Here is a 13,279-nt window from a genome sequence, read left to right on the forward strand (position 1 = left end):
AGGACAAAGGATTATGATGGTAATAAGCAGTAAACCAAAACAAAGTCATCCCCTGATCCCTCATTCTCTCCCTCTCTTCCTGCCTATCTCTCTCTACCCTAAATCCTCTAACACGCTCCCGCCTCCCCCCTCCCCTCTTCGCATCACACGCACCACATATTGACAGGGCCCATTTTTTCGCAGTGCCTGAGCTACAATTTAAAACTCATTTCTCATTATTTGCGGTGAATCCTTACACACACAATTTCTAATCTGTCGAGGCCATGATGGCTGCTGGCAGAAGCAGAGCGTCTGTATGCAGATGCCCGGCAGTACACCTATATGCAATGTCAACTCCTGCACACCCGGCTGGCCTTATTTTATTACAGGCGTCAGCAAATCTGCATGCCGTCAACTGTGAACCTTTTGTGCTAATGTCTTTTTTTCTCCCCCTTTAGCTGAGCTTGAGGTATACAGACTGAAGGCATTTTTACACCCCAGTGATAATGTGCTTGTGCGGATCAGAAACTGTTTCTCGCTCGCAAACTTCAAGAGATACGCTGCCCTGACAGACCTGAGATACAGAATCTGTAGGCATGGGCACAGAGGATAAGGTGGATGTGGTTGAGCTCGGATGGCTGGGGTTGAGCTGGAGTTTACAAACCTCTAATTTGGCTAGTTTAATGAAAGGTTGTCAGGGCTTCGCTTTATTCCAAAGTGGCTCTCCTCCTACTTTTCCCCACATCTTTTATTGTGTGTGTGTGTGTGTGAGAGAGGTTTAGAAACAGCCATTATTATTCCTGCAAAAGGGGGTTGGCAGCCGAGGAAAGAGAAGAAAAAAGGGGGGAAGATTGTGTCTGGAATTGTCCAAGTGTGGCAGTAGTGGTCCTCAGTCACTTTATCAGTGCCACAGCAACGCTTTTCCTTCCATCTATCTGCCCGGCGACTATTCTTCCCCTCTCTCGGAGCAGGAAAACACTCGCTCTCTCACCATGGATGGCTCAACACAATCCCCCCCGCCACCTATCCTGCTCACGCTATCTCTACACTCAACATTGCGCTTTGTCTAAATGCTATTCTTTGTGTGTGTGTGTTTTTTCTATCGCTCAATCCAATCATATTTGTGGAATTGCAGAGCACTGAAGAATTACCACACTTCACCTCCTCTGCACATGCTATTTCTATCTGTTCACTTAGAATCAGGGTTGCGCTTTAAATTACACACCATGTCTAGCTATCTACATGATTTCTTAGACAGGTTTTTTTTACTTTCAACCATAATAACTCCCATTGACACTCAGCCTATAAAGCCAATAAAACACTCGTTCTAGCACCACAGAAAATCCCATTCTCAAGTTTAACACTTTAAAGTTTATCTTATGTTTATCAGTTAGATTTTGAAAATGATATTAATTGCTTTTCAATCAGCAAAGTCATAAATGATATTGGACCCTCTTTTCGCTTAAAGGTGGGGTAGGAAAATCTGCCACTTCCTTACAGAGCCCCTCCTCCAACACACACAAACACGCACATGACCTATAGGCGCGTTCACACCAATTACTTTTTCCCACAAAGGTTCCTGAGAACTCTTTAGTTCTCGTGGACTAAGTACAGATCGCGTTCACACCGGAAATTAGTTCCTGGGGGTGGATTACGCAAATGAAGCCTCTGACGTCACTTCTTCTTCTTCTGCTTTGGAGGTTTACTGGCACGGCCGCAAAACAACTTCACGCCGTATACTGCCACCCCAAAATCCCCGGCCGGAAGTTCCCCGGAGTTAGGGACTGGCTTCAAGTAGAAGCTGCTGGGAGTCCAGCAGCTTCTACTGAAGCCTCCGAGTAAACGGCCAGAACGCCCACACCTCTCATCTCCACCGCTCCCATGTTTTATTTTGGGTTGTCAAAGTTTAGTTCTCTCTGCGTTTCTGCGCTGGGCTAATGCTAATTTAATAATGCTAATGCTGGGGATAATAAAAATGGCGGCTTCACAAACGTTTTTTGGGAGGTTGACAGGGCCTGTTTGCATTCCGCCCAGCCAATCAGTGACACAGGAACCTTTTTCCCCCACGAAAGTCCCTGCTCTCTAGCAGGACTGAAAAGGGGGTAAAAAAGCGTTCTTAGAACCTAATTTAGGTTCCTGGGACTTTTTGGTGTGGGGGGAACGGCAACTAAATCGTAGTTCTCAGAACTTTTGTGGGAAAAAGTACTTGGTGTGAACGCGCCTAATTTGAGGGCCACGAGATAAGTTTGTGCACAGATGGAAGGACTGGACAGGCAGGGTAAGGCATCCAGTTATTTTAGCCGGTCCGGCTCCAGATGATGACGTCGTGCTTTTTACAGAGCCACGGGCTTCCACAGATACATTTTTGTATGGATTATTGTCAAACCACTTTTCAGATATCATTGTCTATCGAGATGTTAAGAGCATTCCATGGAATAATAACAAAAAGGTGTATCTCGAGGCCGGTTTCTCAAACTTGCCTTTCCCCACCTTTAAGTTTTCAGATGATATGACACGACACTTTCAGGTTTTTGACGATTCGCTCGCCTCTAACACTTGGAGTTGGTTTTGCATGCATACTGTCAAGCAGGACTATGCTCAATACTTCATATGATTGCAGCCTCTACCTGATATAATGCTGGCTAACAAGGCCAATATCAAGCCATCTTCCACTGCCATGATACATTTCACTATTAGTGCTCTAATGGGACTAATTACTTGAGCCTTTAATTAATGAGCACTTAGGGCAGCAAGCCTTCATGAACACCCAACCTGAAGGGCAGACTGCTGTCAATGCTGCTGTTGTGGAAACTAAAAGAAGCATTATGCTAAATATGGAAAAGAGCCTAATTTTTTTTTAAATGACATCAGAGTCACTTTATAAGAAAACAAAAACAATGTTTACTTTTACATCTTTGTGGTTTTTCTTGCACTGTTCCTCTTCTCACGCAATGTTGATACATATTTACATAAATTAAACTTTGGATAATTTCATCAATGGCTGCTTTAAGTGACTTTAATACATTCATGCACGGACCTTAGTTTCACTTACTAACTGACAAACTGTATGTCTTTGGGACTGAGAAGCAATCAAGAAAACATTGTTTTAATGATGTAGGGTATCCCATGACATTAAAGTATTATCAGAATCAAGGTGCAAGAAGGTTATACCAAAAAAGAAACACAGTAAAAGGAAAAACAAGTTTAAACAAGGACATTTAGAACAAAAATTATGAAACAAACTTAAAAAATGTTAAAACGTTTGAAGAATGCAGATATATATATATACTTGATATACAGGACTGTCTCAGAAAATTAGAATATGTGATAAAGTTCTTTATTTTCTGTAATGGCAATTAAAAAAAACAAAAAATGTCCATACATTCTGGATTTCATTACAAATACAACTGAAATATTGCAAGCCTTTTATTTATTTTAATATTTGCTGATTATTGGCATACAGCTTAAGGAAAACTCAAATATCTATCTCTAATATTTAGAATATCATGAAAAGTGTACTAGTAGGGTGTTCAACGAATCACTTGAATCGTCTAAATAACTCGAAACACCTGCAAGGGTTTCCTGAGCCTTGAAAAAACACTCAGCTTGGNGGGCCAATCTTCAGTCAGATGTGAATGTGTAATCTAACATTTTCAGTAAGAATAATGGACAAAAGGAGTGCAAATACAAATACAATTTATTGAAATGTGAACCAAAAGTTAATCAAATGTTTTAAATAAAACGCACATATGGACAGAAGGTGTAAACCTATTAAATGTATAAGTAAACACATTTAGTCAAATAAAGTGACAGACTAGGCCTGTGCAGTTGGTATCAGCTGGGCTCCTCCATCAGGCCTGGTCCTCCTCGCTGAGGAAAGACCCTCAGTCCTCTCCAAACCAACAGACAGGACATCCATCACACAGAGGTTTCTCCCTGAACTCTCAGCAGCTCTCTGGACACCACGCTGTCTCAATCCGTCCACACTGAATATGAGAGGGGGAAAATGAAAATAATAAATGCTTTAGACAATAAGAAACATAAAGTTGACTGTTGAGTTGCTCAGTTTTTTTAGATTGTCAATACTATTACTGTATAACTAATATATCAGGTTAAGAGGCACATTCAAATAAAGATTGGTCTTTAAATACATGTTGTCTTTTGAATTGTTTGTCTAAAGTCAAGGATCGAGAACTGGTACTTAGTTTTAATGATACAGTCTGGTTATTATGCTGTTTGGAGGAGGCCTCACAGGTAAGAGCACTAACTAGCTACCATCACATGTACCTTAGCTTGACTTAAATGTATTAAACGTATAGTTAAGTGATATAACATTTAAATAACTAATGTCAAGCAAACATATTAATATTTGCTTGATTCCAGTGTTGAATTTAACACAATTGCATACAAACGTTAAGGGATTTTAAGATTCTGAAGTATTATGCTAAAAACTCAATAACTTAGATTATTATTTATAGTTTTGCTGAATAGTTTCATGTCCGCTTACCTTAGAAACGTAAAATGCCACGGCAGTGTGCAGATCGGGAGCATGTTAGCTTAGCTTGGTAGCTTCAGCTAGCTCTGGAACTTTCAGCTCGGTGGCAGCAGGTCCCGCCTCCGCCAACTAAGGGCTTCTTGTCAACTCTGCAGAATCCTATGGGTGACGTCACGGACCCTACGTCCATTTATATATACACTCTATGGTGTGGAAAGACACTATACGGTGAATATTGCGTGTGGACGAAAGCTTTTTTGCGATTGCGTTTGCGTTAATCCTATGCGTCCTCGTGGGCCTGGGGCCTCAGTGGTGTGCTGGCCCTTCTGCCACACTGTGGAGCTTGATGGCTGTCGGCAGTGTAGGTCCCATACCATGCAGGGAACTCTTGACTGAGGGTCTGAGGATGGGCGGCTCGGTTCAGACTTCCCTAGCTTCCTGACATCAAAGCAGTGCCTTATTGCCGTTCGTTTGTGCTCTAGCCCTGTGGCTGAAGAATTTCACAAATTGGTGTATTAGTCAGCCTATAGAGCCCATTTGTGAACCTGGAAATGTAAAATATATCAAATAATGTAAGAAATACAGTAAGGGGACTAGGTTTTTAAGACAAATGTTATTTTTGCGTTTTGTAAAGGCTTACAACTACACCAATATATTTTCTGCGTGTCAAAGAGAAAATGTGTTGAGATCATTGAACAGCTGCACCCTGGGTAAACTAATCTGTATCAAGATCTAGAGCAAATGTATTGATTACATTTTCATCCTGAGTCATCAATCATTATATTGCTAGTAACAAGGTACCTGTAGATTCATTTAGAACAAAAAATACCTAATCATGAATAGTCCTTTAAGTGGGGGCAGACATCTGTTGCAGGTTAAAGCAACTTCTCTGGAAAATGGCCTTCGATTAGATTTTAACCTTTTAATTATGTTTCAGTTAACCTTTAACTCCCCAATTAATCATAATACGGGCTAATTTGCAACTCTACTTCAGTACTGTACATTCATCCATGTTAAAACCTTAGTAAACACTAATCACTGCAATTAATACAGCAACCATGGCAACCAAGGTATATGGTGGCAAAGAAGTTAAGCAGTAATTCAGATAAATGGCATCATTTCATTTTACTGAAGCCACTATTGTATACGTGGAAGTTGTTGGTTTTTTTGTTTTCGTTATAGTTGTATTTGACTTGGAATTGCATCCAACCCATGGTATGGAATATTCAAATTTCAAATGGAGGCATTTTCACAGTGCTTTACATCGGCAAACAGTTTAGAATGACATTCTCAAAGAATAAGAGGATTGAAAACTAAACTAAAAAAATAAGAAATACTTTAGTTAAAGACACAGACAAAAATAATAATACACTTATATAAAATAAGTTTCATAAGTAACTCGAAGCCAGAAAACAGAACATTACATAAGTAATATGCTCTCTATTTGGAGGAAAAAGATCAACAGGCCAACAAGTCCATCCTCATTGTCCAACTATTATTATTGGTCTTCTAGGTAAATGTCCTTGTTTTACTTTTATTAGACCGTTAAAATAGTCGATCTTTCTTGAACTTAAGCAACAACAACTCTCCCTGAATCTTAAACGGACACAAGACTCATTCTTCCTTTGATATCAAAGGTCCTCCACTGGGCCATAAATGTTATATACAGAGATATTCAGAAGCAAAGTATGTGTTTGCTCTGGAACACAGAAAACATTTTAAAGTCAGTTGGCGTGGGTTTAAATCTCTATCACAGCTTGGATGAACAAACAAATAATGTAGCACTCTGTTTGTTAAATGTAACCCTGGAACTCCCAGCTCAAAAGCTTCACATTGTAAGGCACATTACTTCCCAAGATTCATCCAAATGAAATCAGTAGTTTTCAGCTGCGCTATTTGGCGTGTCTGAATCCCTTCAGACACGCCAAATAGCGCAGCTGAAAACTACTGATTTCATTTGGATGAATCTTGGGAAGTAATGTGCCTTACAATGTGAAGCTTTTGAGCTGGGAGTNTGCTAGTGGGAGTTGGGTTTGCACTTTAGTCTTTTTTCTTTTTCTTTTGGTACCGATATTGATATTCACGTTCGGGTAATGCCTTTTCAAACGAGTGTGCACTGTACAAATTTGATGTATTGCCAGCCGCGTAACCAATTTTAGTTGAGCAATGTCGACAAACAGCTTTGGTTCGGTCCACCTGTCTTTGTCCGTCATCCTTGTACGTAACTGCGAAACCAAAATGTTCCCAAACCGGAGACTTCAATGATGCTGGAGGATTTTCGAGCTCAACTTTATCTGCGTTCGCCATTTCGACAGTTCCTCAAATTACTGACTACATTTGAACGCATCCTTCTGACCAGCTCTCATAGTATGCCTCTCGTCCAATGAAATGACTTGCTTGCTCTATGACGCGTTGAACCCAATGTGAGCAAATTACTCTGAATGCTGCGACGCAGCACCTGAGATTACTTCCAAAAAGTTGTTCAGGTTCTCAATTGTTTACGTTTTACGTTATATTCGTTCGGTACACTTCGGTACACATGTGTACCGAACCGAAGGGCCCGTACCGAATAATTTCGGTTACGTGTACCGTTACACCCCTATTACATCCATATATTAATAATTCACATGCAAAATAAAGTTAACTTGGTCTTCCCTGCTTAGTTTGACCACAGATAAATACATTTGACAACCCCTAACATATTGTCTATGAGAGGAGCAGAATAGTTTATTTTGTACGATGCTACCTAAATGTATCATGTGTGGTTTCAGGGATATTTTATTAAAATGAAATACTACTATGAATATGACTTTGTTTTTTTAATAGTCCAGTTAGAATGGACAGTGTAGGAGTATGTCCACAGGCACTCACCAGCGAGCTGTTTGCATCGGGCAGGAACTGTCCAAACTCTGAGAGCAGGTCCTCCTGGTTCTTGAAGAGTCTCGCCACCTGAGTGTAGACCTCCTGCTCAGTCAGTGCTGGGGTGTAGTTACCTGCTGCTTCTTTAGCGTTTCGTTGTTCCTTCTGGGAGTTAAAAAAAAGGAGGTGGTGAGATTACTACTGGGTGCATACCATAGTAATTTCTCCATAAGAAAATCTGACTTGATCAATCTGGCTGAATGTTTATTTTATTGATGTGAATTTTCTTACCTGGTATGTGTGAAGTATTTCCAGGAAGGATTTGTAGATGTCCGGCTGGCCCTGGAAGCGGTTCTTGATCTTGTTGACATAATTTATAGCGTGGTTGAACTCCACAGGCTGGTTGTTTTGGAGAGGTGGCCCTGCGGACGGTGTGCTGCTCACAGGAGTGTGGGACTGAACTGAAGGTGAGCGCGGTGAGGCGTAGGAAGGGATGGATGGGTTGGGCTGGCTGGTGGGTGTGTGGGCTGGAGACTGAATTGGCTTATGGAATTGAAAGAGAAGAGAAGAGCATATCATCACACTCGTCGAGTAAAGACTCAGTTTGGTGGGCACAAAAACATGTTAACAAAATCTCAGAAAATCTTTTCAAAACAATGTTGAATAATTTAAAAAGTGGTTTGTTATCGTAATACTAATTTAAAAGCTGACTCTGGTGTCAGTTTAGAAAAAAATAAAAATGTTAGTGCATTAAACTCAGATCAGTTAACTAATATAGAAACCTACCTTGCTGGTTTTACTCGGGGCCGGTTGGGTGGGGGCAGGTGGGGCAGTGGTAGTTGTGGTGGGGGTTTGGGGGACAGCCTGTGGCAGACTCTGGTGCTGGTTGTGGCTTGCAGGTTGGCTGGATGCTCCACTTATAGGGATGTTATGAACAGAAATACCATGAGGCGTGATGTAGTGGATCTGGCCTGGCGTGGTTACGTTGACTAGATCGTTGGTTTGAACCTCAATTTTATATCCGGGTGGCAAGAAGGTGTTAAAACCCATGATGAGGTCTGGGTGGCCCTTGAAGAGCTGGGACACGCGGTTAATGACTCCAGGAGTGTCTATGCTGTAGTGACAGGAAGAATTATAGTATTTAATATCTCTTTATTTATTGACTAAGTCCACAGGATTTGTTCTGCATGTGACATATAGTTGGAATACAGGATAAGATTTTTATCGCAAAGAATAGAGGTACTGAAATTATTAAATGCAGTCTAGCATCTAACCAAAAGGGCAAAAAGCATTTAAGTGCAAAGTAACGAATAAAGTATATACAACATTTACCAAAATATATAGAATGTAAAATAAACACTATAAGGAAGATATGAGTATTTGTCAATAGTAGTCTACAGAATTGATAGTAATATAAATATTAAATACTATTTTCTTTAAATGTTGATGAAAATTAATAAACAAGAATTCACCTCTGTGACTTGAACTCTTTCATAATATCAAGAAAATCATTGTAAACTTGTGGCTGATTCCCAAACTGCAGCTTCACTTGATCCAGATAGGACAAGGCATCTTCCACCTACGAAGTGAAGAGGGAAAACGTTTGACAGATACCTTTAAATATTACAACCACTGAATGCAGAATAAAAAACGAAATTACAACCAGCAAAAAGGGCGTTGCCTAAGAGACATGTTTAATTGCTGATTTCATTATCACTTATCAAAACACATTGCAAAGATGGGTGCTTATTAGTTTTCTTTGGAGGTTAAGTTTAATTTAAAAAAAATTGTTTGTCCATGTAGCTGTACCTTTAGTCGCTGAAACTGCTGTCCTTGGGTAGAAGTCATGGGTGCAGGTGGATGGACGTGACCCTGGACCACTGTGGGTCCCTGGGACTGAACTGCCAGGCTGTGTGCATGGGGACCAACATGAGGGGCAGTGTTGTTATGTCCATGTCCGTGTCCATGTCCACCTGTGCTCTGAGGCAATGTTGGCACCTTTTTAAAAGGAGGAAATTACCAGAATATTAGGATCAATAAGCTTTAAAATATATCTCTCTCTCTCTCAGATCTGAAATATACTTGTGGTGGTAGCCGAGAATGGTACAGGAGGGGTAGAGCGAGGAATCATTGTCCACTAGTTAATCGATCGTAGATGGCGTCGTGCTCGCGGACGGATACAAAGAAATTAAACCTAAATGGGTCGCAAATATACTTTGGCGGAAGTTAATATACCTGGGCGGCCCGCCCAAGTAAAGTCTATGTGTGGGAAACCCTGTATCTATGTCTTTGTTAGTTTCCTAAAATTGTTCTGAATGTTACACTGAATAAAGGACTCTTTTTACAACGTTCCTACATTTTTATAAATCATTCAATTCTGCTGTGGAGGCTGTTATCTATGACAAATTGTTTGCTGCAGTTATACCTGGTAGCCTTGGGGGAGAGAGTACTGGATGCCGGTGGATGGCTGCATGTTGTCTGCAGATGCCTCTATCACAGTAGGGGCCGGGGCGAGGGCCCGGTGCTGGAAGCTGTCTGCAATGCCTTGAACTTGGGGACGACGTACTTGCTGTTGCTGGGGCGCAAATATCGGTTCCTGGTCCTCCACACGCCTCTTCATTGTATACGCATACTCAAAGGGGCTACATTGGACAAAGATATATTGACAGTTAACAGGTTGTTGAGTTTAAATTATTCTGAACAACCACATTTCAAAGCATTCTTCAAGAATGTGCTGTCAACTCAGTCATTCTTTTGCAAATCAATATGAATGGAAAGAAGTGAGCTATTTATATTTTAAGAGTACGGTTCTTCAATTCCAAATGATGTCTATTACCATAATTATAACAATTCTTGTTAAAGTTATGTGTTGGAAAATTGTGAAAGGTCTAGTCTGTGTACACAGTGAGGTTTGCCAAATTGAGCTTATAAAGTAAATGCGGCAGCCACCACAGTCCCATTTCAAATCTGAAGAATAATGTTTATTTCAAACCTTTATTGAAGTTTACACTTTAAAAAGGTTGGATGAAGAACAATAATGTTTGACCTAGTTCTCAATTTTATGATAAATCCTGAAAAAAACATTACAAACAAAAGAAAAATTCTGGGGGAAACAAACGAACAATGAGTTTCCCGTCCATCATTGCTCACCAGAATGGCTGAGACAACCAGTTAGGGACTGTCTTTCAAGTAATTGCTTTAAGTGTGCAGGGTTTCTTTGTCCTGCTAACAAATTCAATTTAGCCTTTTTGTCAAATGTGACACAAAGGGTCAGTTAAACAAAAATGATGTAGCAGTTAAAATTGATCATAGTGACACTGTGTTCATTATAAACACATGCTCTATAAGTCTAATTTGTGAATGACTTTTGGCAGTCTATTAAATGTAAAGTACAAATGTCAATGTATTTCCATGATCAATTAGAACACCATCAGACATTTGAACTCTTCAGATCATGATGATTGCATAGTTACACAAATATGTTTAGCTCTGGTCTATCAGAATGACCAAGTACAGGGAATTAGGTTTAGTGTAGTGTTACAATAAGCAAAATAAAACAAAACGTTAAAATGTAAGGAGCTCTGCATTTTTAAAGAAGTGATCGCTGGCATTTACAAAATGATCCCTTGGGCAAAGGTTCAGAGCACGAAGTATTAAAATAAAATGAAATCTTTCTATGTGGCTCATAGCAGGCTACATGCACCGTGAGAAAATTAATTTCTTGACGTTCCCTAAGTAAACGTCATTGCAGTCGGTCAACGGAGAGCCGACATTGTGCCTCACTGCTCTGCACCACCAGTGTCGGAAAACACGGTGTCTGAGCGTTCGGTCTTCAGTCGCCGAGATCGAGTCTGTAGCATATCCAGCTTCACATTTTCTTTGCCGAAACGCGAAGCAAATACGACAGACAGTAAAATATGGCGAAATGTGTCGACTGGCGCGACAAAAAAAGCTAACATTTAGCTGTCAGCCAACACTTTACAGGCATGTAGGCGCTGTCTCTCTCGCTCGCTGTAGCCCTGTCTCATCCCCTCCCCCTCTCTGACAAACACCGAGCTTAACGCCATCCGTTTTCGGTGCAGCTGACCGCTTTCGCTTCTCTGACGTTGGCTTCAGAGCGATCTCAAAGTTATGTGGCAAGCGAGCTAACCTAAACTATCTGCAAATTAAATGCTATTTCGCGGAAACAAACAGCGAGTGGTGGTGTGTCACTCGGGTCATCGCTGACCGTCCTCAGTAAAACGGGACTTACTATAAAAAATCCAAATGAGCTGAGCGTGTTGGCTAACAAGATATAACGAAAAGAAAGCAGCCACGCTTCATTGCAGCTGACAGCGCGACAACACAGCTGGTTGATACGTGTATAACGTATGGGCTACCGTTTAACCAGGGTAGTAAAATAAATTCACTTAGTGAGTAAATTATGGCAATGCTAGATGTGGGGAAGAACGCTAGCTAGCTAGCACTAGCATCTACATAGCGTTAACGTCGCATTAACGGCAAGTTATGCGAGAAGTTTGACAGAAAAACACTTAGTTGTCATACACGCGGCTTGTCCGCCAGTAACGATTCTTTATTTTAAACCTCCCACCAGGCAGTACAACATATATAGCAAGGAGGAACTAACAACAAAATGCATGTTGTCAGGTCAGTCTGCTCGGCGCTAGCATGTCAGCTAATTCATGGTCGCCGCTCTTAGCCTGGACTAGCTTGACTAACTTATCGGCACTGCACGCTAATGTTGCTGCTACTCAAACTCCACATTTTATTTGGTTGGAAGACGAAAATAAAACAAAATACTAAATCATCACAGAACAGTGGGGAGTGTTAGATCGCTATCTTGTCTGTTCGGCAAGGTTATATATAAGCTAACAAAATGCTACGTTAGCACAACAACCAACCCCCCATCAGTAAAAGGTATGCTCGGCTAACGAGCTAACACTAGTTCAACTTACCTCGCAGGACTGCCACCAGCAACACTTTGACCCAGTGAACCACTACTCGTGCATTCAGCTGGCCCTAACAAAAAGTGAAGTTATTAGAAGTGGTCGCAAATGGAAATGTCAAAAAAGAAATTGGCCGGAGAGGCTACGTCGCTAACAACAGTGTATGTATGAAGCGGTGTTCCCTGAACATAGAGGCGTGTCCAACATGAAGGCGGGCTAGTCTCCTCCCAGTCTAAACTGTGATTGGTCACATCCCCAGAATGAAAACAAATACAGTAAAGGCAGTGAGCCAGTATCTTCGGTTAAAGGCGTCTGGCTTAGTTTATGGTCATGCCTAATGCAGGATTATCTGCACCACAGCCTCCATGTTGCCCGTCTTGTACATAGGTCGATGTTGACTTATTTTCAAAAATGTGGATTTGCAATGGTCAACATCACTAAAGATGCATTATGAACTAAAGCAGAGGTTTAGTTTTCTTTTCTTACAGCCAAGGACCCCTTAACAAAATAGCATAGGCAACAGGCACCCAGTAATGTAGGCTACTTTCCTTTGTGTTTGTTGAGGCTTGTGTTAATGTATGATACAATATTACTTTATTTGTCAGATCAAGTCTGAAATTTGACTTGCGTCACAGCAGCTCCATGTCCAGCATCAACAGACAAATATCCAGACAAAAATACATGAAACACAAACAACAAACATTTAACATAACAACGCAATCAGTGAGAGAAAAGCTGCCCAAAGAACCTTCAGCGTGCATTTGATCTGGGATTTAGCTCTGTATTTACTGTGAGGATTGACTGATGCACAAAGGAGTGCTTCAATCTGACTTTATTGAATCGTGGGACCCTGTATCTCCGATTAGATAGCAGAAGTTCATATTCACTGTTCAGAACATGGTTTGGGTCAGAGATTATGTTGTTGGACAACCTCACTAGGTTGTTATGATAGGCTGAGTCATAGAGTCTCTGATAAGGTTGACCAAAAATCTTTGAGCAG

At 40.9% G+C, this 13,279-nt stretch overlaps 1 protein-coding gene across 1 annotated transcript; it reads right to left on the minus strand.

Moving 5' to 3' along the window:
• Positions 1 to 5,787: 5,787 nt before the first annotated feature.
• On the minus strand, positions 5,788 to 12,531 carry LOC104965187 (paired amphipathic helix protein Sin3a-like). Its single transcript, XM_010794146.1, has 8 exons — positions 12,289 to 12,531; positions 9,759 to 9,975; positions 9,143 to 9,331; positions 8,806 to 8,912; positions 8,120 to 8,447; positions 7,625 to 7,876; positions 7,336 to 7,498; positions 5,788 to 5,792 (listed from the first exon to the last, which is right to left on the minus strand). Exons 2-8 carry the CDS (start codon positions 9,951 to 9,953, stop codon positions 5,788 to 5,790), a joined length of 1,239 nt encoding a protein of 412 aa, XP_010792448.1. The 5' UTR covers positions 9,954 to 9,975; positions 12,289 to 12,531.
• Positions 12,532 to 13,279: the final 748 nt, after the last annotated feature.

The sequence above is a fragment of the Notothenia coriiceps genome, unplaced genomic scaffold, assembly GCF_000735185.1.
Source record: "Notothenia coriiceps isolate Sejong01 unplaced genomic scaffold, NC01 NC01_scaffold00037244, whole genome shotgun sequence".
Classification (NCBI taxonomy): domain Eukaryota; kingdom Metazoa; phylum Chordata; class Actinopteri; order Perciformes; family Nototheniidae; genus Notothenia; species Notothenia coriiceps.